This window comes from Syngnathus typhle, linkage group LG2 (genome assembly GCF_033458585.1).
Source record: "Syngnathus typhle isolate RoL2023-S1 ecotype Sweden linkage group LG2, RoL_Styp_1.0, whole genome shotgun sequence".
NCBI lineage: Eukaryota > Metazoa > Chordata > Actinopteri > Syngnathiformes > Syngnathidae > Syngnathus > Syngnathus typhle.
The window spans coordinates 122,397-147,795 of NC_083739.1; the positions used below are offsets into that span (position 1 = coordinate 122,397).

At 53.1% G+C, this 25,399-nt stretch overlaps 4 protein-coding genes across 4 annotated transcripts; all 4 read left to right on the forward strand.

Annotated features, from left to right (window-relative positions):
• Positions 1-2,113: 2,113 nt before the first annotated feature.
• scrt2 (scratch family zinc finger 2) lies at positions 2,114-5,349 on the forward strand. Its single transcript, XM_061272517.1, has 2 exons — positions 2,114-2,352; positions 4,529-5,349. The coding sequence occupies exons 1-2, from the start codon at positions 2,202-2,204 to the stop codon at positions 5,338-5,340; spliced, it is 963 nt and encodes a 320-aa protein (XP_061128501.1). The 5' UTR covers positions 2,114-2,201; the 3' UTR covers positions 5,341-5,349.
• A 6,244-nt stretch (positions 5,350-11,593) lies between these two features.
• tcf15 (transcription factor 15) lies at positions 11,594-12,983 on the forward strand. The gene is made up of 2 exons (XM_061270476.1): positions 11,594-12,247; positions 12,659-12,983. Exons 1-2 carry the CDS (start codon positions 11,753-11,755, stop codon positions 12,668-12,670), a joined length of 507 nt encoding a protein of 168 aa, XP_061126460.1. The 5' UTR covers positions 11,594-11,752; the 3' UTR covers positions 12,671-12,983.
• An 814-nt stretch (positions 12,984-13,797) lies between these two features.
• On the forward strand, positions 13,798-17,149 carry LOC133150208 (uncharacterized). Its single transcript, XM_061272591.1, has 5 exons — positions 13,798-15,806; positions 15,889-16,011; positions 16,079-16,289; positions 16,404-16,555; positions 16,994-17,149. Exons 1-5 carry the CDS (start codon positions 15,780-15,782, stop codon positions 17,015-17,017), a joined length of 537 nt encoding a protein of 178 aa, XP_061128575.1. The 5' UTR covers positions 13,798-15,779; the 3' UTR covers positions 17,018-17,149.
• Positions 17,150-19,050: 1,901 nt separating this feature from the next.
• On the forward strand, positions 19,051-25,380 carry slc13a3 (solute carrier family 13 member 3). Its single transcript, XM_061304159.1, has 12 exons — positions 19,051-19,286; positions 20,408-20,592; positions 21,017-21,083; positions 21,310-21,492; positions 21,553-21,678; positions 21,760-21,843; positions 21,934-22,038; positions 22,132-22,229; positions 22,714-22,826; positions 22,902-23,063; positions 23,837-23,974; positions 24,056-25,380. The coding sequence occupies exons 1-12, from the start codon at positions 19,051-19,053 to the stop codon at positions 24,209-24,211; spliced, it is 1,653 nt and encodes a 550-aa protein (XP_061160143.1). The 3' UTR covers positions 24,212-25,380.
• The last annotated feature ends 19 nt before the right edge of the window (positions 25,381-25,399 follow it).

Sequence of the window (25,399 nt, forward strand, 5' to 3'; positions counted from 1 at the left end):
ACTACAGCCTTGGGACTTTCCTCACCCAGCGCCAAGTGTGACACTTGTGATTTCATGTCGTTCCCTAATCTGCAGGAGCTATTCTGTCGCCGACGGGACTAAAAGAGGCACGGCGCTGAAAAAGAGATGACACGGCGCACGGATTCATTCTCGGCGCAGAGCAGAGGAGCAAATCAACTCCATTGACTTCATGAGTTCGGCTCTCAGAGGGCCATAAAGGATGTTAATGAGGCCGATTGTATCACAGCGAGAAGCCCTTTAGGCAGAGGGGGCTCACTCACTAACGCCCACGTCGGAGGAAGTCCGGTGACCCTAAGTGGACCAGAGCACCGCAAGTTGGGGAAGCCATTGCAAGCTGACGGCAGCGCAGCGCTTTGTCTCCATGCCAGGCGAGCGCAGGGCTGCTGTTAATGGTGAGCATGATGATGAAGAGCGGACGCCTCCAAACGGCCAGAGAAATCTGCGGCGCCTTCAATGACATGAAAAGTAACGAGAGCTTTCATCCCAAGCTCGAAGGGTGCTTCTGTTGCTGCAAAGGACTTGACGAGCGGTTCTTCCTGTTGCCTTTCAAATATGCCACCGCTTCAAACACGCTACGGCCCTACTAAACCTATTATTACAAAGACACACCTCGAAAAAAGACTTCCAGACGAAAGATTAGGGGAAAGTCCTGTTTTGTTCATAAACCGCAGCAGACTATGAGCTGAAAGGTCTTCTTTCCTATTACCTGTATTCCCAAAACAAATCTTTTTAATATCTTATCAATCATCTAAAGATTTCAGAATTGATGGACTCAAAAGTGACGACGAAAGACAATGGTCAGTATTTGTTCCAAGCGGCTTCCAAAGACAATCGTCAATATTTGTTGGCATTACTTCAAGGTCCGAGCAGCTTGGATTCAAACATGCCGTTTCTCGTTCATCACGCATTCCTTCGAGAAGAGCGTCGAGCCACGGCAAATCGAGCCACGACGAATCTAAACCCCCGTCCCTCGCACCCTCCCTCCCTGGCACAAAGCGATGCTCAGAGGTGTGACCAATTTGGTGAGCATGGATCTAATGCTAGATTTCACTCCAATCAAAAAATATGTCACAAACTAATTCCCCGCCATGCACGCACGCACGCATGACAGGGCACACGTGGTACACCCGTGCCGTAATGTGGAGGAAGCTGAGCTGAGCTGCGCTGCTGCTCCCTGAAGCTGCCTCATCAGCAGCAGCCCTGGAATCCAGAACGTCTTTCGTAGGGGAGGGGGAAGGGGGGAAAAAAAAAAGGTGTCCCGTTGTCCCAGCCATAACCTCCCTCAGCATGCGCCGGAGGGCCGCGAACCTGCGAGGGCCGTTTGAGGCTGCATGAGGGAGGCAAACATCAACTGTGACAATTGATGGCAAAACAATGGGGGACGGGACAGCCGGCGTGTTCTCATCCACATCTCCATTGTCTGCCCGCCTCTTTCACTCCTCCTCCTCCGAGCGGGGGAGGGAAGAGGAGAGGGCTAGCGAGGGTGGAGGGCTAGCGAGGGTGGAGGGCGAGCGGGCGGGCGGGCGGCAGAAGGGGGGCCAGCGGGGCTCTGACTGTGTTCTTTCTCCTCTCCTCTGTCTGTGTGCGAATGCACAGACGCTTCACTCGTAATTTGATGTGTGTCCCCGGGGACGTTTGATGGATTAAAGCTAAGCAGCTCCATTTCGCAGCACCACCTGATCTTCCGCTGCCTGTGCCCCATATAAAGGCTGGCGTGATTGCTGATCTCAGCTAGTCTGACAGTCTCTCTCTCTCTCTCTCTCTCTCTCTCTCTCTCTCTCTCTCTCTCTCTCTCTCTCTCTCTCTCTCCCTCTCTCCCTCTCACTTCCTCTCACTCTCTCCTCTGCGCCTGGCTCCTTCTTTTCTCCTCCTCACTGGTCCTTTAAGCCGACTACATCACAGGAGCTATCCAGTGCTGAACAGGATCACCTTTATTTATTTATTTATTTATTCATTCATTTATTTATTTATTTGTCTGTCACTTTTTCCGAGGACACTGGGGGGGCGAGAGTGTAGCCCGCAGCATTGCCGTTCATCACTGGTCGCCTGCTTTTTTATTTATTTTTTCTTCATCTCATGATTTTGGCCACCGTCTTCATCGCAAGGATTACCCCTCAAGCTAGCTGTGCTCCCTCCGACCCGTTTTCTTTATGTTCATGCGTTTTTGGCTGCGCTGAAACATGCCCCGCTCATTTTTGGTGAAGAAAATCAAACTCGATGATTTCTCTTCATCCAACGCGACTCACCATCAGCACCCGGACGACGCGTTGGCTCTGGCGCGCTCCATCACGGACTCGGTGACCAGCCTCGGCGTCCGTCTCAGCGAGAATGGTAAGTGAGCGCGTGCGTGCGTCTTGGGTCGGAGATGGATGGGGCGATTGCGGCATGCCTGACATTGGCGCACTTGGGGCAGCCTCCTTTGTTTTAACTAGTGTGGAAAGCAACGGCTCGCTGGCATTTGCGTCCATATCCCCGATAATCCTCCCGAGCGCCCCACCCCCACCCTGCTCCCAGACTTTTGTTTTTTGACGCCAAGCGAAGGCCAGACAGACACAATTCGGGTCACTGCCAGCGATCAGCTTATGCAAACAGGGAACAAAACGTGTGTCCAATCACTTGTGCGCCAGTCAGGCCGCCAAACGCCGGCTGATTTTTCTCGGCTACGGTGCCAGCTGATAGACTGATGAAAGTGAGAGAGAGGAGTACATTTGTCCTTAGCCGTTATTGTCCTTGAGTTCCCGTCGTGGTCCCGTCCTCCCCTCTTGCCCCCCTCTTCTCCGTCAAATGGAGCATGCACGCTCTCTCTCCCCACCCCCATCGCTCCGCTGCATCTTTCTCTTCCTTGCGGGCATTTAAAAACTAGCAGGGCTAGAGTTTCAGCCACGTAGGCCCACGGCATCAGCACGCGGCCAGGATAGGGGTGGAGGGGAAGGAGAGCAAAATGCAACAGCCAGCTTTAGCACGTGACGCGGGCCGGCTGCACAGTAAAGGCGGAGAAAGGCGCAGTTCGGGCGGCCCGAGCGGCCTGAGCAGCCCGAGCTGCCCGAGCGCCGCTCGCTAGCGCTCAGAGCGAGCTTCACTCTCGCGCTCGCCTTGCAGCTCAGCGCTTCCATTTTGTAGCCCTCCTCAGCGGACCGCGTGTGCGTCTTTGTTGTCACTTGCTCGGAGGGAGGGAGGCAGGAAGGGAGGGAGGGAGGGAGGTGTCGCAGGCCGCAGCTTCATGCTGCCATAATGCCCACCTGCTTTTCAAGCCAGGGAATTTATGATGGACAACACATACACACACACACACACACACACGTGTGCACGCACAGACACAAAGACACAGGCACACACACACGCACGCACACACACAGTTTACTACGTAAAGGGACACCTTCAACCACATTCCCTTGCTTGTCCCTTTGATTCCTTCCCTTGTTTTTTTCATGTCAAGCCCGCAAAGCGGCAAGAGATGAATTAGCAGCACCAGCATTTCTGCTAGCCAGGCCATTTTCTTCCCCCATTGTGGAGACATTTGATTTGAGTGTCTGTCGACAACAGACAGGGCTGCCTGAGAGGCTCCGGTAATTACAGGCTCGCTTTGCTTCCGAGGAAGGCGTCTGATAGAGCCAGTGTGGCTCCTACAGGAGGCGCTCCACGCCTGACCTTGACCCATTGAATGGAGTAAACAAGTCCAATAAAAGGAAACCAAGATATAGAGGAAGAAGAAATCTACGTAATAACCTTCAGCCTGCAGAGTGCAAGTGATGATTACAAAAATTTGGACTTCCTCAGAGCAGAACAGTCCGTGTGGGCGGGGGGTCAAGTCTTGTAGTTGCGCGCGACGGGCCATGACTGTGGCCGTTTGGGGTCGTGGCGAGCGAAAAGTAGCCTGGAAGCTCTCAATGTGATTTGCGAGTGCTTTCTCGAGCAAGCCGGTGGCGTGCAAGGAGTGAGCCTCTTCACAGAGCCATGCTCTGCGTGTCAGTCCTCAAGCAAAGCAGTGACCATGTGCTCCATTGATCTTTGCTCCCGCTGCTGCTTTTGTCCTTTCCAAACAACTGCGCTCTGTTTTGCGGGATGAGCAGTTCAAAACATTGAACAGCCATCAAGGAGCAATTTTCAACGCTTGCTGCAAAGAGCGCTTTGGAATGTTTCTCAGAGCAGACCCTAACCCCCATCACCACCGCCAAGCCTCCTGAGACTCTCAGCATCAGGTCGGATGCATTTTTGAGCCTCTTGGCAGGAGAGTGCTTCAGGAAGGGAAGCTAAATTCCAGACGCGCACCATCGTACACGAGCCGACAAAGAGAGCGGCAGGCAGGTAGGCAGGCAGCGCAGCAGGAAGCAAGCTCAAATCAAAGAGGCGGCACCTTCCACTGCTGGGGAGTGCTGAAGAAGCTCTCCTCAGTGTGGAGCTAGCTGCTGGACGGAAGGTCCTCGTTCACTGGTGATAATGTCACCGTGTCCTCATCCATCACGAGCGGTGGCCAACTGTGCGTGCATGCGTGCCTCTCTTTGCTCAGGCTACATCCAGGATTACATCACGCCATCTGCGTACCGGGGGGAGAAGAAGATGGAGCACAAGCCGGTGTCGGACCCGCTGTACACCCACGTGAGCAGCGGCGGCGGCGAGTACTGCGAGCCCGACCTGAAGCACCCCGACAGCCCCCAGTCGGGCATGACCGCCAGCGGCTTCTACAGCGGCGAGTCGGAGGCCCTGGACGAGGGCTACGCCATGGATGCCTTCTTCATCTCGGACGGGCGCTCCAGGAGGAAGGGCGACGGCGGCGAGGGCCACGACGACGGGGCTGCCGGTGACGCCGGCGTCCTGCGGGGCAGCCATGCCGCCACCGCCGCCGCCCCGCAGGACGCTCGCCACGCCTGCAATGAGTGCGGCAAGACCTACGCCACCTCCTCCAACTTGAGCAGACACAAGCAAACGCACCGCAGCCTGGACAGCAAGATGGCCCGCAAGTGTCCCACCTGCAGCAAAGTCTACGTGTCCATGCCAGCCTTGGCAATGCACATCCTCACCCACGACCTCAAGCACAAGTGCGACGTGTGCGGCAAGGCCTTCAGCCGCCCGTGGCTCCTCCAAGGCCACACGCGTTCCCACACGGGCGAGAAACCCTTCGCTTGCGCCCACTGCGGCAAAGCCTTCGCCGACCGCTCCAACCTCCGCGCCCACATGCAAACGCACTCTGCCTTCAAGCTCTACCGATGCAAGCGCTGCAATAAGACCTTCGCTCTCAAGTCCTACCTAAACAAGCACTACGAGTCAGCTTGCTTCAAGGGGTCCGCCGACGACGAAGACGACTCGGGGTCGGACGACTGAGGAGGATGCCCGCCCAACGTGCTTTTCGCTCCGGTTGCCCTCCATGCCTTTTTTGGGAAAGCAATATTTTCACTGAGATTACAAAGAGGCTGGAGCGGCGGCAGTGGCGGCAGCAGCAAAAGACTATTTCAGAAGATGCTGGATCCCCCCCCCCCCCTTAACTCCCTCCCTCCCGCACAGTAGCTGATCGCCCACAGACAAATACAATCAAAAACCTTCCTTCCCCAACTAGAAACTGTAGATGATAGCATTAGCGACATGTGCTCACCCACACACAATTACTATACTATGAGGCCTGGCATGTGTATTTTTATCAATGACTATACTCATATCAATAGTAATAACATTTAGATTCCTGATATTTTATAGCAAATAGTCATGAGAAAATGAACAAAGGACAGTGTTCTTTGGCTTTTTTAGAGACAAAATGACCTCTTGTATTTTGATGCTGCTTTTTATTTGCTAAGAATCCAATTCTTTTGCAACTTTTTAAGAAAATGTGAACTATAACAGTATTTGCAAAAAAGAAGAAAGGGAGATCAATTTCAACACGTACAAAGATAAGCCTCTTTTCCACACCAATGTTATTTTTGTATTTGATTTTTCTAAAATGATTTGTGTGCGCGTGCGTGCGTGCGTGCGTGCGTGCGTGCGTGTGTGTGTGTGTTCAATATCCAGTGATCAAAGTGCAGCTTTGTAACTGTGGGTATTCCAAATATTGTGAAGAAGCCCTCACGGGCCCCTACTGTTTGAGTCCTGTCGACAGGATCCAAACGGCAGCGAGTAGGCAGTCGGCCCTTTTGGCTGCCCCGCGTCTATAGCAAAGAAAACACTTGTTCTTCCTCCGACTTGTGGTCGTCATGCCGCCTTTAGAGGTGCGGCATCCTTCCGGGAGGGAGCGAGCGCGGGGCTCCTCCCTCCCTTCCTCCCTACCTCCCTCCCTCCCTCGCTCTTTGAGGCTCCCTTGTCCACCAGTGTGACGACGGGCTGGCGCTTTACTAACTCGCAGACCCTCGGTTACAAAGTGACTCTTCCATGTCGCTCAAAGCTCCGTCCAATTGTCTAGCTGCATCCAATCATTGTGTAAATACTTTATTTAGCTCGTGATTTATTTATTTTGGGGGTATGGAAGACTTAATTGTGATTGATTGATTGATTGATTGATTGATTGATTGATTGATTGATTGATTATTTATTTATTTATTTATTTATTTATTTATTCAGATAACGAATATTCATTGAACTTGTAAGATGCTGCTGCTCTTCAAAGAAAATGTTTATATGCATGAAAACTGTAGAGAGTCCATGGGACTTACAATAGTTTTTAAAGAGGAACAATGTACAGCATCCACCGCAAGCCCAGGTCCAGCCAAGCAATGCTCAACTTTCCCCCATGGCAATAACTGTGTGGACATGTACAACAATCACAGCTGTCTCGTTATCACTCAGTTTAGGGCAATAAAAAGAAAAGAATGACAATGAAACGCCAAAACAGTCTCCCCATCTTGTCCCCAAAAGTCAGATGAGTGCTCCTCCTCAGGACCAGCACTTTCCAACTCAGGCAATAACAAAGCCCTTGACTCAAAAGCAAGCCCAAAACACCCTGCACATGCGGGTTATGTAAGGGATTGGACAGTACAGCCAAGTGCGTAGCGATAGAGACTTTATTGCGGGGTAAGGTGGGAGTAGCTGGAGCTGGCGCTGGATCGGCGATCAGGCTGGGAAAAAACAAGCTGTTCTGCTGTATCTTCGATTCTTCAAGGATGTCAGTTTGTCGTGGACCGGAGAGCGAAGCAATATCACGGGACAGACGGACACTCGGGTCTGCCCTGGCGGCGTTGATATAGCGCTGTCCATGAGCCTGTGGCAGGTGGCGGCGATTCCGCTGATAGGGGGGCGTGGTCCTGTCACAGGTGGCGCCGGTACGTGACAGGTTAGGCTTAGGCAGGAGTAAAAGGAAGCCAAAAACACCCTGCACATGCGGGTTAAGGTTAGGCAGGAGCAAAAGCAAGCCCAGAACACCCTGCACATGGGGGTTAGGGTTAGGCAGGAGTTTCCGCTCCGTTTATCCATCCACTTGTCTCGGTACCACAGCTGAATCTCTGCGTGAGAGCGCCCCGACCACCTGTCTCCGAAAAGCATCATTTGGCACATGGCTCAATTATTGAAGTGTAAACAAATCACTGGTCGCTGATGGTAGGAGAAGCTCAAGATGCTTTGCCACGGCAATTTCATACGGACTGCGTTGCAAACGAAAACGTTTCAACCCTCTTTTCATTTGTGGTCGTGCAGGCTTAGGGTTAGCAGCGGGTCAGAGCGCAGAGCAGTGGTCCCCAACCTTTTTTGCGCCACGGACCGGTTACATGTCAGAAATATTTTCGCGGACCGGCATTTATATAAATAAATAAATAATACATTTATATAAATAAATAAATAATACATTTATAATAAATATGTAAATACAATGAAATAAAATGATACGACTGACATAAAAACAAGTACAAATGACAAAAATACAACTCACCATTACGTTGAATTAGTGGGAGCACTGAGTTTGTTTCTCAGAAACGAGCCGGTCCCATCTAGACGTAATCGGAGACAATGACACCCGAAGTGATTAAGCGCAGGGGTGTCAGGATCCTTTCCTCGGGGGCCGAATCCCTCCATGTTTTCCAAGTTTCCCTCGTTAAACACACTTGATTCAATTAATCAGGCTCCTGCTGAAAGTGAGGACGAACTGGTCATTTGAATCAGGTGTGTTTAACAAGGGAAACTTGGAAAACATGTAGGGATTCGGCCCCCGAGGAAAAGAGTTTGACACCCCTGGATTAAGGTTTGTCTTTTATTGCAGGATGCTTGGTCTCCATGTGTTGAAGCAGTTTTGAATGCTTCATTGCCTGGTTAGTTAGCCTGTCGCCACATATTAGCTTTGCGGGCTCGACTGGGGAAACATGTCACGTGACCGGGACGAGTGTCTTGACCTGAATTAATTGATCGTCGCTAATTTTTTTTTTTTTTCCTGTGCGGCTTGGCGGCCCGGTACCAAGTGACCCACGGACCGGTACCTGGCGCAGAGGATTACTTGATTCTTGCTTTCCAAATTGAGACAACCTGCAGCATTGTTCCTCTTTGACAAATGTGTACATAGAATTGTAAATACATCACAGCAATAATATGCATGTGGACATTGAATTGCCCTTTTCCAGCCATGCTGTCTTATTTTGGGGTCAAAACAAAAGAGTTAGCAATCAGTCCGTCCGGGTGACCGCATGAATCAGGGAGTGTCTTGCTTTCCAATCTATTTGTTCAGGACAAGGCAGAAATACTTCAGTGTATTTTCAAACAATTGATCATGCTCTGTTTCACTTTTTTATGTGTCCAGCTCTGCTGTGCAAAGAGAAGTGCCAAATAAATATGATTTCCATGACAAAAGCCTTCGACATATGGTTGGCTGCTTGAAACCTTCCATATGGCCCTCAAAAAAAGATCAAGAGTTCTCTCTCTCTCTCTCTCTCTCTCTCTCTCTCTCTCTCTCTCTCTCTCTCTCTCTCTCTCTCTCTCTCTCTCTCTCTCTCTCTCTCTCTCTCTCTCTCTCTCTCTCTCTCTTTCTCTTTCTCTTTCTCTTTCTCTTTCTCTCTCTCTCTCTCTCTCTCTCTCTCTCTGTTCCCCCCTCCCTTTCTCTGAACAAACTTAAGCCATGATTGTTGAGGGGTGTTTTGGTTTCTCTTGTTCTGCTACGATTTATGACAACAACAATAGCAATGATAACCTTAATAAAAATAATAGCACAATCTGCAAGTCTGCTCTTATTTGTCGGGAATGCAATCTGCCATGATCAACTTTGACTTGGTTTGTTTGTATGTTTGTTTTCCTTGTGTGCACGTGCGCTGGGTTCCCCTAAGCCTGGTCTCAGCCAATCAGCTCCCTGCAACCCGTAGTGCTCCTTAATTGTCGAGGTGTACTTAGTTCCTTCCCTGTTTCCATTGTGGCTTCATTGTCTCGGTTGCTGTCATGTTGCTTTTGCTCACGAGCTTTGTTTTCATCAGAACTTTACCACTTTTTTCCACCCTGCAAGCCAGTGGGAATAATCCAGACATGAAAAGAAAAAAAGGAAGAAGAAACCAGATCACAATTCCTTCCAATTCGACACCTTCTATTCCAGATTGTAGCTTAGTTGTGTGTCAAATATTCGAGTCTTTTGTTAAGTTAGCTCGGGATGGGGACGGAAGATGGCACTTTTTTACTAGCGAGCACCCATTCACATGAAAAAGAACCCAGTGCCATGTTTTGGTTCTGAAAGGGCGTCTTTTGACCGGAGTGTAAGAGTTGGCAATTTTCCATGGCGCACATGAACGCAGCATCCCACGCACATCAGTGAAACGTTTTGCGACTTGGGAAGGATTCAGCTCTCCAAGCGGATATACGTTTGATGACGTCATGGGGACTCGCTGTGCCGTCTCGTACGCTTTGGGCCGATTGTGCTTTGGAGCCAAGCCTGACACTCCGGTCCTGGCATGGAGAGCAGGCTGGGAAGGGCAGGGCAGGCAGCTTTTCGATACAACCCTTGCGCTTTGTTATGACGCAGAAGAGGACTTTCCCATACGTCACCACGCTTGATGATCGCCCCTTGGTGGCCATTGTGCAAACCAAGGGAGAGCAAAGCCAAAAGGACTCGACACGTTCCCTCATGCCAGTAGATTTCCTTCCCCTGGCTGTCTGAAAGTAGCCGACTCCTCCGAAGCCTTTTGTCACGCAACACCCCTGAGATGGAAACCAGCAAAACATTGCCCCCGTTCAACTCAAACGGTGTACTCGTCCAAAGCGCTGCGACGCCTGCGACCACTGAACCCTTTGTCATTTCAGCGCTTTGCAGACCCCAGTTTCGCAGACAAGCTGGACGAAACCCCTCCCGCATGCGCGTCTTGATAAAACAGTCATCGAGAGATGTAGAAGTCCATGGCGGTGAAGGAATCATTCACTTTGGTTATTTTTGTACACTTACGTATAACTATGGACCACTTTTGTCCCTGGCTACAATATACTAATTTGTGGACACGAAATTATTTGCACAAAATGCTCATTTGTGGCTCAATCCAATGGTCAACTTGGACGTCTGGATATGACAAAATGGAGCGTACCTGCCCGAGCCAATGAACTGAATTTCAAGCATTCTGTTCTTGTCAGTAGCCTGCAAGTCTTATCAATCAAAACTCCAAGCCTATACTGCTCCTGTCCACTGTCTTGAGCGCCGGCCTTTTGGGAGCTCACCCAACCGTACAGCCACTACCGGCGGCCAGCGCGTCCAATAGACACACTGCGCACTTAGCGTGAGGCCTCGCGTGACCTCATCATTCTGTCACGTGTATTAACTTGTCTCGACTAGTAGCGCCGTATGGCTCGCAGCAGCGTGTCGTCGAAGAGTAGACTCGTAGCCGCAAAGATGTCGCAGCATTTGAAATCAGGTCATGAAAAAAGAAAAAGGTTGTCAGGAATGAGTTGAGCCAGGGCGACCAGATGCAGCTTGAACCAGGGTTTATTGAAGGGAAAGGGAGTTGGAAGGGAGGCAGGTGGGGAAACGAAGACACAAACGGGAGAGAGACTCACGGCCAGCAAACAGACCGACCGACCGACCGACAGACAGACAGAAGTGCACTTGGACAAGGCTAAAATTCTGACCGTGAGCCTCCAGACAGACTGGGGGAAAACCAGACGACAGGAACAGGAACACTGGGCACGGACAGGGACGGAACAGAACAGTAGACACCGACGGGGAGAAATAGACGGGCAGTGCTTAAATACACAAGGTAACAGAGGAAGCAGGTGACATACATTACAGTAACGAAAGGGGTGCGGCTGAGGGAAGTTGCCGGCCGAGCGTGTGGCACGGGCGTGACAGAGGTGTCTTCATGACAATGTGCAAAGACAACAGCAGTCAGGCAAGCAAGGCAACGTCAGCCCTCCCATGAACATATTTTCGCGTAGGGCCCCCTGGAGGTCTGAACCGGCTCTGCGTACAGCTCCGTCATACAGTATAGTCACAAATTAGTCACAAGAAAGCAGTTGTGACCTTTGCTTCCAATGAGTTGAATCGGTACTTCTACTTTTACCTCTGTATTTTTATACAAGCTGTAGTTATAGGTTGGGAGTTGTTTTGCTATAGTGGAGGGGGCGTGCGTGCGTGCGTGCGTGCGTGCGTGCGTGCGTGAGAGCGCGCTTGTGATGTCAGAGTATCGCGCTTTCAGTATCCACGACGCCCTCTAGCCCAGCGCACGCAGGTGCGGTCGTTACATCTCAAGGAAGCTTCCTTGCACGTGCAGCGATGTCGAGCCCGCCGCCGCCGCTGCACGCCTGTTGGGTGACGCGCGCCGATGCCGCTGCAGAAGAGGGGGAGTAGCCGGGACCAAGTCGAGCGATGGCGTTTGCCATGCTGCGTCCGGTGGCCGAGGAGCGCTTCTATTCCGATCTGAGCGTCGCGTCAGAGGACGACGACCGCTGCAGCGAGAGCGACGACAGCTCCTCCGAGCGGCTCTACGGCGACAAACGAGCGAGGACTGCGCGCAAAGCCGGCGGCGCGATGGTCGTGAAGCAGCAGCAGCAGCAGCAGCAGCGCAGCGCGGCCAACGCCAGGGAGCGCGGCCGGACCCAGAGCGTCAACAGCGCTTTCACGGCCCTCAGGACCCTCATCCCCACCGAACCGGTGGACAGGAAGCTCTCCAAGATCGAGACGCTACGCCTGGCCTCCAGCTACATTTCCCACTTGGCCAATGTGCTTCTCGTCGGGGGGGACAGCTGCGCCGATGGAGGAGGGCAGCCGTGCTTCGACGCTCTCCACGCACAGGCTGGAGACAAGGCAAGCAAGCAGCCCAGGACCATCTGCACTTTCTGCTTGAGCAACCAGAGGAAAGGGGTAAGGGTAACCAACTTGGGCATGCCGCTCAAGCAGATGAATTGAATGAAAGCCGGCCAGCCAGCCAATTTGGGTAGCGAGGAGAGCTTTTCTCGAATTGGACTATGAAAGTTTCATAAATGAGGAGAAGCGATTCTAAGTACACGCACACGTACATACACACGCACACACAAGCACGCACACACACACGTGATGTAGAATTGCTCTTTCCCTATGTCGCAAACATAAAGGAGAAGAAAGAACATATTTCATGATCAATCATGAAGATGACATGCATGATTGCACTCATGCATATACACTCCCTGTTTGTAGTGTTTTAGACATTCTTACGGGATATCAAATATAGGTTGCGTTTTCCTGATACTATTTTGTAGTATAGGCTCAACTCAATGTGTTTCTTCTCCACCCAAGGAGGGCGGCTAGTCTTTAAAGATGTGCAGACTGGGCCCACTGCAACTCAGACGCTGAGTGAAAGAAGTGGCGGCACGGAAGGATTGGCCACCTGAAAACCCTCAAGAGACTTTCTCAGGGAAGAGTTAGAGCTGCACACGCACGGTCGCACGCACGCACGCACGCACGCACGCACGCACGTACATCCCCACACCAGAGTATTTATGCTTGAGTGACAAATGTATAAAGAAGCCCCTGAGGATGCAGGACATTTGTCTGAGACTTGTGAATATTTGTCCTTCTTTATTTGCAAACAAATTGCCATAAAGTTGATTTGATGACAAAAGGACTGGGATTTTATTGAGCAACACTGGCCAAGAACGGAGCTCGTGCATGTCTGCAAATGTGATGCCTCATCCCTAGCTTAGAGTTGACGCTTTCTAAAGGGCAAAATGCAAAGCGGCGTGCACTGGAAGGAAATGTGCACGGTGTTGTCGACTTATCCAATTCAGCAAAGGCCACAGGATGATAGCTGAACTACGTAGAATGGTTAGTCCTTTAGATGCGCCACGTCAAAATCCCGCCTCCGTCTGAGCCGAGCAGCGATCCCGTTGGGACTGTTAGCCGCGTCCTTTGACTGCAGCGCTCGTACGCAGGCCGTGTGACGTGACGTGACGAGGCAGCCGCGAATAATGACTTCAATCGGTGTGCGTGGGTGTGCGTGGGCGCGTGCGTGCGTGTGTGGGTGTGCGTGTTGTTTTTGACAACAAATTATCTCACCGCCAGCAGGCAGGCTTGCCACTGAGCTGCCGTTTACCAAGCGAGCAAGAAGCAGAGTTGGTGTGAGGTTTCCGCTGTCATTAGCCTTTGTGTGCTTATTTTCTTTTCTTCTCAATCTGCCGGGTTTTTTTCTTCTTCTTTGAAGTCTGCTACGGATTCGTCACGGCAAATAGCGGCTCACATTCCGGTCAGACCCCCAAACGCAGCTGTCGGTATGCCGAAGGGATAAATCACTGCCGTGGGGAGCTCCGGGGTGAGAGGTCAATTGCCCGTTTCGGCGGGCGGATGACGGACAGCGAGCCGATCGGATGGGCAGGGGGGTGGACGGTGTGTGTGTGGGGGGGGGGGGGGGGGGCGAAGCCGGCTCTGCTGCTCACAGGAAATCCCACAGATGAAATTACAGAACAATACAGATAAGCCCGAGCGTTTTGTTCGAGCAGACCATCAAGCAATTGGAATATTCCTCCATCCAATGAAGTACAAGTTGCCTAAAGAAGAAGTGGGTGTTTTTGAGCGGCATTTCCCTTGCTTTTCTGACTCGTGAGTGTTAGGCAAGTCGCCCGCCATGCAGCGTGGGATGTAGGAAGCGCTGGCTGCCGCCGTTACACTTGTGCGCTCGCTCCATCATAGGGCCATAAATCCGTCATCCGTAAACATTCGCAGACAGCCTTCATGGGAAAGCGGGAGCCATTTGGGTGTTTCATGTCAGCGTGAGGAGCAAACAGTCAACGGATTTCCTCAATCAGAGGCTTGCGAGCGTGCGCCTAACAAGCTCACTGACAGAAACACGCAGGGGGTGGGGGACTTGCGCGAGCAGGCTAACCAGCTCCGGGCGCGCGCGACACATTTCCAGCGCGGCTGTGACCCAACAGGCACGCGCATGCGCGCTGGCCCGGATTTCCGCCGTCACTCAATAAGGCTTGCGAGACTCAAGCGCCGCAGGTTTGATGTCATCTTCTGAGTTTGTTTGCTTTTGATTTGGACTTGGCTTGTTTTTTTCTTGTCCTTTTTGTCAAAGTTCCGTTTTCTTTGTCTCGCTCGAAGTGTTGTCGTTCGCCCCGCCCCTTGCGTCTTGCAATTTGCTCACTTGCGCCTTGTGCAGGTGTTCCTCGTTCCCTGGTCTCGTTTGTTGCTATTTAGTTGCCCCCTTTCTGTTGCTATTTAGTTTCCCCCTCACTGTTGCCAGAAGGTGAAAATGTTTACTTTGTGAGCTGCATGTAGGTGGAGCAAAGCGGTGGCGGTGTTTGATTATTCGACACAAACCTCCAAGGAGGAAGTGGCCAATAACGGCTCATTTCCACTCACGCTTTGCAAAAACGTTAATGCAGCCTTGCGCCGCCGGCTGCTGCTGCGGCTCCGGCTGCGGCTGCAGCACAAGGAGGTATTGCTTTATGCGGAAGGAGCGTGTCGTTCTTTTCTCTTCTCCATGAAGCCCCGTAGCTATTAATAACCAGGTATTGACCTCTTTTGTCAACAAGAGTGACACCTACAAATAATATGCTTGAGGAGGCACAATGGGGAGTTCCCTGGGATTGAAAACAGGAAATCTGTGTGCGCGCGCGCGATTGCCTGTATGTGCGCAAGTGTGTTTGTAAATGTCCTACTCTACTAACGGTGTCCGCTTGGGAGTACAAATTCAAAGAGAAATCATTCATTTGACCAATTTGTTCCAAATCCAAGGAGCTCACGAATACAAAATAATCCCCCCGAGTGGCCCTCTGCATTTGATCAACTTCCTGTTCTTATTTCACATTGTACAAAATGTTCGAGGCACACGGCCGGGATGCAGCTGTACTTCCTAGTCCATCATGCCTGGAATGAAACAGCCATTTTATTTTATTTCGAAAATAAGGACATTTTTAAGTGGGCCCAAACTTTGGCACGGTAGCGCACGCGTACTCAGGCGTCACAGATGTTGACCTCGAACGGGGCTGTCAAACTCCGGCCCACGGCCTAATTGTATTTGGGTTGCCGCCGCCGCCAAGACAAATTCTGCATGGACTTTACGTGTCAATACTAAAATGACAAACTGTCTTCAGTAATAGAGATGTTGCTTGCGAGTGGTTGTTTTTTATCTCAGAAGTGCTGCTTCCCCCCTCGCTCCTGATTCACCATTGTTGCTGATAAGCAGCAGGCTGGATAGAGAGGGGCTCGACCTGGCGCCCCTGATCTAAATACTCTTAGATGTTCACACACAGTCATATTGGCCCTCTGAGGAAAAGTACAAAATGACAGCCCTGCACGAGAGCGTCGCTTGCCCACCCGCCCACCAGCTTCTGTTCCAGGAAGCAGCCTTTTTTTCAGCTCCACAAGTCGTTGCCGCCGCCGCGTCAGATCGCGCCCGCGGAGGAAGACTAAAACGATGAGCCGGCTATCGCTGTTGGTGAAGGTGAGCCCGAGGTCATTTGGCAATCAGCGTTTGGAACCGAACAGCTGAGCTGAGCCGAGCCGGTCGTGCGCCTTTCGAGCAGGTGGCGGCCGCGTGTTGCGTCGCCCGAAGTCAGGCGAACGGCGATGTCGAGTGCGGCAAAGACGTCAGCTTGAGCTGTCTGTGTTGGGACGGCACCGATTTCCTCTTCCTGTCTTGGTACAAGGTTAGTGAAGCTTTTCAGCCTCCGGCAACGTGACCTATGATGCACCGCCGCTTCTCCAAACGGACAGATGAGTGGGCAGGAAAGGACTTTTATCATCAAGGTGGACGGGAGCTGGCGCCAGATCGAGGCCACCCGTTCTCAGCGGGCCACCTTCGGAAACAACCACAGTCTGCACCTGCCCGCCGTCACGCCCCGGGACTCCGGTACCTACAAGTGCGTTATCACCGCAAAGGTAGGCGGTCAAAGCAAAGACTGCACCTTCGGCCTTCGGGTTCAAGGTAAGTAACGGCGTGCTCCCCGACCCGCACTGTACGCGTGATATCACATTGAGAGAGAGAGAGGTTCTTGCAAACCATACCTCTTCCGTTGTCCTTTTCTCCACCTGACTTAAGATTGTGGGGCCACAGCAGCGACGGCGACGAGCGCACTTAACGGCAGTCGACATGAGGAGGCGCTGCCGCTGCCACTGCCAGTCACGTGGACCGCTCTGGGCTGCTTGGCGGTTGCCTTGGTCAAAGCGCTCGTGTCCTGCATAAGCATCGGGGTAATGAAAGTCCCGTTGGCACATAGCACCCTCCGCCGGCAACCAAAATCACAGCCGTCGTACGGTTAGCATGCCGCTGCGCGTCTGCCGGTCATTGCAAAAGGGAGGGAAAGCTGCAAATCCATGGACCCGGCCAGCCGAGGAGTCTGCATGCTCACATTTTGCCCACTTTGCTCACAGGGGTTGGTGAATGCCCTCGGGCCAAAATCGAGCCTCGCACTACTGCGCGTGATGCGCTTTTGCTGTTTTTGTCCGCGTAGTTGCTGAAAATGCTTGTCTGTGCACGAGGAGAGCCGCCGTCTGCTGCCGCCGTCTGCTGCCGCTGTCTGCTGTCGCCGTAGCCGCGCGGGACCATCCGCGTGACAGAAAGCGGGCGGGGTGCTCAGCACTGTCGTCTGTGTGCTGATTTTGGCCTTTTGTCGCCCGCTCATTGCGCAGGTCTTTGGAGCTCGCTATGCGTGATCTCCCGGAGCAGAGACGTGGGCACCGCCAGGACCCGATTGGGACGTTGGGATTTTCCACCAATGTTGTCCAATTGAAAGTTGGGAAACTGAACCAGATTTGTCCAAATAAATTGTTGCCCATTGCCTATCATGCCACGTTCTGGTGACTTTTTCATTTATTTATACAGCCCTTAATCACAAAAGGGCTTCACCATGACGCATGAATCACTTTCCGAGTATTAGCTCCGCCTTTCAAAAAGGTCGCCGATCTTCGACATTGCGTGTAAAACGTGTGGCCGCTTGTGCTCTTGTGTGCAAAGAAGGGCAAGTCAAGTACGACAGAAGAGGTCGGGTCTTGGTTTGTCGCCGCCTCCCTCCGATTCGCCACAGATGACACCCTCTCGTCCCGCTCTATTTGAAATGGTCAAGTGTTGGAGCTTTGGGCTGCTTTGGCGTCGTATCAGTTGGTGGGCCAGGCCATTGTTGAAAAAGGAGAGTCTGAGCTCTGAATTGCAACTGCAGGCTGCAGTTTGCTGCCAAAATCAACACAACGAGCGTGAATTGCACGTCGTAGACTCAAAACTAGCTCCTATGTATTTTTGTCTTGGAAAAAAGAAAATCCTTTGCTCAGTGCCAAGCCAATACGCAAAACGCCACGGATGGGCTAGCAAATGGTCTACGTGGCCATCTTTGGACACTTGAAGTGGCACAGACACAGTATATAGCAAAGCTCACAGGCAGACTGATTTTACAAACTCGCATTGCTTTTGAGCAGTTAGGGTTAGGGTTAGTGTGTGTGTCTGTGTGTGTGTGTCTGTGTGTGAGCGCGAGTGCGTGTGTGCGCGAGTGCGTGTGCGCGCGTGTGTGTGTGCATGACTGCATTGTACTGCCCCCCAGTGGCCAATTGTGCACAGCAGGTGCAGCTGTAATCAGTTTATTATGGTGCATCAACTATTTGGTTGTTGGAGAATTTCAGGCCACAGCTGCTCTCTCGGCATGACATGACTCTTTTTGCAGGTCAGGGGCTCCAAAGATTCAGCATGCAAGACCCGCCCCCGCCCCCCCCCCAGTTGAAAGTGGGAGAGGCCTACTTTGGGAAATCCCAGCATCCCGCTTAACTATTTGACACCTGCGTACGACACGTTAACCTGTGGCCGAGCGGGTGGTTAATCTTCTCCGCGGGCTTGCAGAGGCTTTAAAGGGCCGCCCGCCAGCTCGCTCTCTGCCACTTCGGACCAAACTTCGACGCCAGAAGGCAAAGATGTCTGTTGTGGCCAAGAAGTTGTGGTGCGTTCACAAAGCGCTGGTGCTCTTCATCACGCCACTGCTTTTTTCGCCTTTACTTGTGACCTTGCCAGAAAAGGTGAGTGAGTGAGTGAGTGAGTGAGTGAGTGAGTGAGTGAGTGAGTGAGTGAGTGAGTGAGTGAGTGAGTGAGCGAGTGAGTGAGCGAGTGAGCGAGCGAGCGCATGAATGAGCGCGTGAATGAGCGCGTGAGTGAGTGAAAGTGTGAGTGAGTGCGTGAGCGAGTGAGTGAAAGTGTGAGAAAGCGCGTGAGTGAGCGCGTGAGTGAGCACGTGAGTGAGCGAGCGAGTGAGTGTGTGAGTGAAGGAGTGAGCGCGTGAGTGACTGCGTGAGTGAAGGGGTGAGCGCGTGAGTGAATGAGTGAGAGAGCGTGGGAGCGAGCGATTGAGTGAGTGAGTGAGTGAGTGAGTGAGTGAGTGAGTGAGTGAGTGAGTGAGTGAGTGAGCGAGCGAGTGAGAGAGTGAGCGAGCGAGCGAGCGAGCGAGCGAGCGAGTGAGTGAGCGAGTGAGTGAGCGAGTGAGCGAGCGAGTGAGCGAGTGAGTGAGCGAGTGAGTGAGCGAGCGAGTGATCGAGTGAGTAAGTGGTCAAGCAAGCGAGCAAAGGAGCAGTACGTATACCACTACTTTTGTTGGCCTGCTTCCAAACTGTTGACCTTTGCTCCTCGTGGATGCGCATTTTCTGTCACGGCTGGTTGACTTGTGTGGTCTTGTGATGTTTAGGAAGGAAGATGTCTTTATGTGGTGGTGCTGATGGCCACCTTTTGGTGCTCGGAGGCCCTCCCGCTTGCCGTCACCGCCATGCTACCCATCTGCCTCTTTCCCACGCTGGGGATCATCCCGTCCCAAAAACTCTGCCCTCAGTACTTCCTGGAAACCAACTTCCTCTTCCTAAGCGGCCTGGTGCTGGCGTCCTCCATTGAGGAGTGGGGCCTCCATCGCAGAATAGCGCTGAAGGTCCTCACCATCGTGGGGGTCAAACCAGCGTGGTGAGAGAACTCAGGATCCGGCGCCGGCCGTCTCCCACTTCCACGTATTTAGCCCCGAGCCACAAGTGCGTCTTTGGAGATTGCGAAGGGTGTATGCGGCGGGAAAATTCCACGCCCCCCCCCGCAGCCAGAAACGGGCCCACATGTATCCTTTCAGACACTTTGGGACAGACATTTCTGTGTGGTGGGCTACCTTGGCTCAAGACAGGCAGAGAAAGGCGGTCCCGGCCAAATGCTGCCGAGACAAATCGGGCCCAGCCAGCAATGTGCGCGACAAGAAGGAAGCGTTGGGGGAGGGCAAAAGAAAATTCCTTTCTCCAAAGACCGCTTTCATTCTGTTGAGTTGAACACGGCGCCATTCTTCTGTCGTAGGGAACGCTTGCCTTCCGCATAGTAAAGTCAAAGTTTGCCTCCGCCGATGACGGCTCGACGCTCCGCCGACGCGGCCTTTTTGGCGCTTTGCTGCTCACACCTTCCCTTCCCTTCCCTTCCCTTCCCTTCCCTTCCCTTCCCTTCCCTTCCCTTCCCTTCCCTTCCCTTCCCTTCCCTTCCCTTCCCTTCCCTTCCCTTCCCTTCCCTTCCCTTCCCTTCCCTTCCCTTCCCTTCCCTTCCCTTCCCTTCCCTTCCCTTCCCTTCCCTTCCCTTCCCTTCCCTTCCCTTCCCTTCCCTTCCCTTCCCTTCCCTTCCCTTCCCTTCCCTTCCCTTCCCTTCCCTTCCCTTCCCTTCCCTTCCCTTCCCTTCCCTTCCCTTCCCTTCCCTTCCCTTCCCTTCCCTTCCCTTCCCTTCCCTTCCCTTCCCTTCCCTTCCCTTCCCTTCCCTTCCCTTCCCTTCCCTTCCCTTCCCTTCCCTTCCCTTCCCTTCCCTTCCCTTCCCTTCCCTTCCCTTCCCTTCCCTTCCCTTCCCTTCCCTTCCCTTCCCTTCCCTTCCCTTCCCTTCCCTTCCCTTCCCTTCCCTTCCCTTCCCTTCCCTTCCCTTCCCTTCCCTTCCCTTCCCTTCCCTTCCCTTCCCTTCCCTTCCCTTCCCTTCCCTTCCCTTCCCTTCCCTTCCCTTCCCTTCCCTTCCCTTCCCTTCCCTTCCCTTCCCTTCCCTTCCCTTCCCTTCCCTTCCCTTCCCTTCCCCAGGCTGATACTGGGCATGATGACCACCTCGTCCTTCCTGTCCATGTGGCTGAGCAACACGGCCACCACGGCCATGATGCTCCCCATTGCCAACGCCATCCTGGAGACTCTCTTCGGGGATCTGGAGAGCCTGAAGCAGAAATGCATGCCGCACGCACCAGAGGATTGCAAGCGCGACGTGGCCCGTGGTGTGTGTCGTGTGACTGACCGTGGCCTACGCACTGCGTGTGTGCTATGACGGAACTTTTCAAGTTGAGAGCGAGCAGACGCGTCCTTGCGTTCTGGAGAGCAAACGTGGGCGCGCGGCCACCGTTTTCCTGGGCTCTCTCAAAAGCCGAGCCGAGCGGAACAATTTGCTTTGGTTGGTCGCGCGGCTCCAGAGCTTCTCCTTTAAGATAAGTTACCGATTCCTCCCGGCCGCCGTGCTTTGCGGCAGCGAGGACTCTTGCTTCAGGGAAACGCATTTCCTCAGCGCAACCTTGTTGTTTTGGCGGCGACTGGCTCCGCTTTGGACGCGCTCTGACACAGTTGGTGTAGAAGCGACGACCGATTGTCACGATGAGTGTGCGTGGGTTGCCCCCCGCTGATGCCGTCATCTCTGCTCTCTTTCAGGTCCATCAATTAAGATGCGTTCTCTGCCCTCGGTGGCCTCAGAGAAGCAAAAATTGTCACTTGAGGGGTAAGAAGCGCGTCCTGTGTCTATGTAACATTCAGATTGGGGGAAAGAGTACGGAGCGTGAAGCAATGATGATCCCCTCGCTCGCTCGCTCGCTCGCTCGCTCGCTCTCTCTCTCTCGGCATGCTCATTTGAAGGGCATTTGCGCAGCAATTGCCAGCGAGCGGCAGCTGGGTTGAGCTCAAGTAAATCATCCCTCCCGGTCGAGTCATCATCATGTCTCCACAAGTTCGGGCGCGGCCGCGGAGGAGAACGACGCCAGGACAGCCGAGGAGATCCGCTCCGAGTCGGAGTATCAGATGAGCGTGTGGAAAGGCTTTCTGGTGTGCATTCCTTACGCCGCCAGTATCGGAGGAACGGCCACGCTGACGGGAACCGCGCCCAACCTCATCCTGATTGGACAGCTCAAAAAGTAATTTCACCGGCTCCTGGTCCAAGATGTTCTGGCCGCTCACCACTTGATGTTCTTCAGCTATTTTCCCGAGTGCGATCTCATCAACTTTGGCTCGTGGTTTGCATTTGCCTTCCCGCTCATGTTGGTTTTCCTGCTTTTGGGATGGCTGTGGATCGCGTTCCTCCACGGGGGACTGCGCGCACGGTAAACGAGCGTTGCCATTTTTCAACACGTGCGTGCGTGGGTACCATTGAGCTTGCTCCGTTTGCCCTTAATTCTTTGCAGCTCCAAGCAGCAGCAGAGAGCCGAAGAAGAGGCCCGAGCTCGGGCTCTGGTGGAAGAGGACTACCGGAAACTGGGACCCTTAAAGTGAGGTCCCATGTATGTCTTGGAGCTGAAGTGACACGAGCGCGGGCGGGCGAGCGACGGCTCCAACACGCTTTGCTCCCTCCGTTGCAGTTTTGCCGAGGGGGCCGTCGCCTTCTTTTTTACCACCTATGCCGTTCTCTTGTTCACGAGGGATCCCAAATTTGTCACCGGCTGGTCTGCGCTTTTCAAGAAGGGGTAAAGAAGCCAAGCCCGGGCGAGCCCGGCCGGCGTTTGTTTGCCCGAGCGGCGCCCGAGGGCTCACATGACTTTGCGTTTTCTTCTCCGCAGCTATGTGTCGGACGCCGTCACCGGTGTGATCATCGTGTCTGTCTTGTTTTTCTTCCCCTCGCAGAAACCTTCTCTTAGCTGGTGGTTGGACCCCAAAGGTCAGTGGTGGCAAACTTTAGTCAGTCAAATGCCATTGTGATTTGAGGTGGCGAGCCTGGCTACTGGGTTAAAGTCCAAAGCCAAACACGGGTGGCTCGGATGGACAGCATTGGGGCAGCCCTGGTCTCGGCCTGGAGCGGATCAATTGATTATTTCCTCCCTTTGAAATCCAAAGAAATGGGAGGCCAGTCAAAGGGGATGGCGTGGGCCCGCCGAGGTTCCTTGGTAAATACGCCGAGGAATGTTAAGAACCTAGATTAGAGCGCAAGTGCCTCGGCCGTCTGGAGGCGGGACGATACGTTGGTCTGAATAATCTCTCAAAGCTCTTTGCGATGGAACGTGCACGTTGACGCTGGCGCACGCACGCACGTGCGCCGGCCGCCTGCCCGGCCAGCCGGACCCTTTGTGATACTCAGCTGGCCAAACAAGCAACTGGAAAGGAGGCAAACAAAAGAGTGTCCCCTTGGTTCACCTCTCCCCCAGCTTCAAACGCGCCCTACGTTCCTCTCCTTTCGTGGAAGAAAGCCCAGGAGGCCGTTCCGTGGAATATCATTCTGTTGCTGGGAGGCGGCTTCGCCATGGCCCAGGCCTGTGAGGTAACGGTGCCTTCACGTCCGGTGGCGCTATTTTGCCTTCTTCCTCCGCTGCATGACCTTTGACCTCTTTGGCAGGAGTCCGGACTGGCCTCCTGGATGGGAGGCCACCTTCGGCCTTTGGCCAAAGTCCCGCCCCCTGCGGCCATGATGCTGATCACAGCTTTCGTGGCCTGTTTCACCGAGTTTGCCAGCAACACGGCCACCATCATCATCTTTTTGCCCGTTATCGCCGAACTGGTAAATTCCCCTTTCCTTGGATTGGGTTCGACCGCTGAGTTATTTGGGGGACTTTGGCTCGTCCGCCGTGGTAAACTACGTCTTATGTATGTTTCAGCGGTGCCGTTGTGTCCCGTTCAGCTCCTTTTCGGTCGTTTAGATAGTACTAATACTTCCCGCCTGGCTTTCTTCAGCTTCATGACAATTGGTACGCCGCGTATACAGATCGGGACCGCAGCGCAGAGCAGCGCACCGCAGTCGATGTGAATTGACTCACAGAATCCACAACTTTGTTTCTCTTGCGGCGTCTGTACGTTAGCATGCCCGCAGTGCTAATCAGATGAATATGGCGCTTTCCTGGAGACACTCCACGCAGTGGCTCTCCGACTCGCCGCCCATCTCGGCGCAACTCAAACGTGACGCCGGGACGACAGTTTTAATGGAGGCAAAATATTCTCCGGCTGAAATGCTAAAACTCGGCAATGTGTTTCTTAGCATTTGCCGAAACGACAGACAAGACAAGCGTCTGTTTTGGCCCTTAAGTTGTGTCGCAACAGACACCGTGATGTTTGTCCTCTGTTAGCGATTAACCCCCGTCCGTCGTCACCAATCATTATCTGGCTCCTTTGTACCTTGCCTGCCCACCATCCACATTAGCATTGCGTTGCTGCATTCAGGTTATTCAGTGGCTCAGTTGTGTAGAAAGGAGTGGGTAAGGGTGGCGAATAGGGCCGAGCCTAACGGGGCCTTCCCAAATGTGGCCGGCCATCCGAAATGTTCCTGTCTTTTTGTAGGCCTTCCACGCGAGCGTGAACCCCCTGTACTTCATGATCCCTGCCACGGTCGGGAGCTCGTACGCTTTCATGCTGCCCGTGGCCACGCCGCCCAACTCCATCGCCTTCGCCTCCGGTCACCTTCTGGTCAAAGACATGGTGAGAGTCGCTCCGCCTTGCCTGGTTTGTCCACGCCAGGCCGCTCGCTCGCTCATTCGCTCATTGTGCACCGCGCCGTAGGTGAAAACTGGCTTTGTCATGAACATCCTGGGTCTGCTGTCCGTGGCGCTGGCCATCAACACGTGGGGCCTGGCCATGTTCCAGCTGGACGCCTACCCCGACTGGGCTCGCCCTCTCAACCGCTCTGCCGCCTACATGTCAAATGCCACGCTCTGATGGCCCGACGGGAAGACAACGCCGGCGGCAGGCAGTGTTCGGCTCTTACCGTTTGTAGTTAAAGTTAAAGTCAACTTTTAAAGTTAAAGTCCCAATGATCATTGTCACACACACATCTGGGTGTGGTGAAATTTGTCCTCTGCGTTTAACCCATCCCCGTGTGATTTTAATCCATCCCCTGGGGGAGAGGGGAGCAGTGAGCAGCAGCGGTGGGTGCCGCCCTCGGGAATCATTTGGTGATCTAACCCCCCAATTCCAAGCCTTAATGCTGAGTGCCAAGCAGGGAGGCAATGGGTCCCATTTTTATCGTCTTTGGTATGACCCGGCCAGCCGGGGTTTGAAGCCACAACCTTCCAGTCTCAGGGCGGACACTCTACCACTAGGCCACTGAGCTTCACTGACCCCTGCCTTCACGTATTTTCCTTAGCCCTTTTTCAAAGGTTGCGCACGGTGCGTTTAAACAGACGCCGTGGGAGCTGGGCAAAAACACGGGCAAACTAATCGTCATTCATTACAAGACTGGCAAAAACAACCAAGCTCACCACATTACAAACATCGGCACCGCAGCGCCAGCAGTCCCGAATTGCATCTGATGGCTGTAAAGCTTTTTTGCTTTTTTATTGTTGTGCCGGCATTCGACGTCACGGCCGTCGCCAGCTCCGTCTGCTATGCACGGGGCCCATAACAACCCAACAAAGTCTTTCACCCTAACCCAATTTCCCAGAGAGAGAGCAGCAACGTGCGGTCGGAACCCTCTGGCTTTGTTAAAGCGGGCATGTTTGGAGAAAATCGGTCCCTTTTTCTGTCTTTGTGTGCACATATTGTTCCCATCCCGTCCTCAACTGTGAAAAGAGCCAGCACGCTCGCTCATAAAGTACGTTAAGTCCATGACATTTTGGTCCTCCTCATCTGAAGGCACACCGCCGACAATACAAGCCCGCCTGCCCCTCTTGGCCCATCGGTACGTGGTCAATCTGTGTCCGTTCAATCAATCAATCAATCAATCAATCAATCAACCAATCAATCGGCAAATGTCATTCCTGATGGGACTGTGCAACGAGAACAGCCAGCAAGCCGAGCTTTTCCCAGAGAAGCTCCCTCTGCGCATTACGCCGGGCCAATCCAGTCCCAATTTGGATTGGATTCAATAAAGTGTACTTGGTCCAGCCTCCTGGTGTTGCTTTCTTG

Excerpts from the sequence above, each read along its gene's own strand:
- LOC133150208 (XM_061272591.1), top strand. The coding sequence starts at position 15,780 with ATGAGCCGGCTATCGCTGTTGGTGAAG. Across the intron at positions 16,012-16,078 it reads TCTTCCTGTCTTGGTACAAG|ATGAGTGGGCAGGAAAGGAC; the intron begins GTTAGTGAAGCT and ends CCAAACGGACAG. Across the intron at positions 16,556-16,993 it reads TGTCCTGCATAAGCATCGGG|GTCTTTGGAGCTCGCTATGC; the intron begins GTAATGAAAGTC and ends CTCATTGCGCAG.
- slc13a3 (XM_061304159.1), top strand. The coding sequence starts at position 19,051 with ATGGCCACCTTTTGGTGCTCGGAGGCCCTCCCGCTTGCCGTCACCGCC. Across the intron at positions 20,593-21,016 it reads CAAGCGCGACGTGGCCCGTG|GTCCATCAATTAAGATGCGT; the intron begins GTGTGTGTCGTG and ends GCTCTCTTTCAG. Across the intron at positions 23,064-23,836 it reads TGCCCGTTATCGCCGAACTG|GCCTTCCACGCGAGCGTGAA; the intron begins GTAAATTCCCCT and ends GTCTTTTTGTAG.
- scrt2 (XM_061272517.1), top strand. The coding sequence starts at position 2,202 with ATGCCCCGCTCATTTTTGGTGAAGAAAATCAAACTCGATGATTTCTCT. Across the intron at positions 2,353-4,528 it reads CGTCCGTCTCAGCGAGAATG|GCTACATCCAGGATTACATC; the intron begins GTAAGTGAGCGC and ends CTCTTTGCTCAG.
- tcf15 (XM_061270476.1), top strand. The coding sequence starts at position 11,753 with ATGGCGTTTGCCATGCTGCGTCCGGTGGCCGAGGAGCGCTTCTATTCC.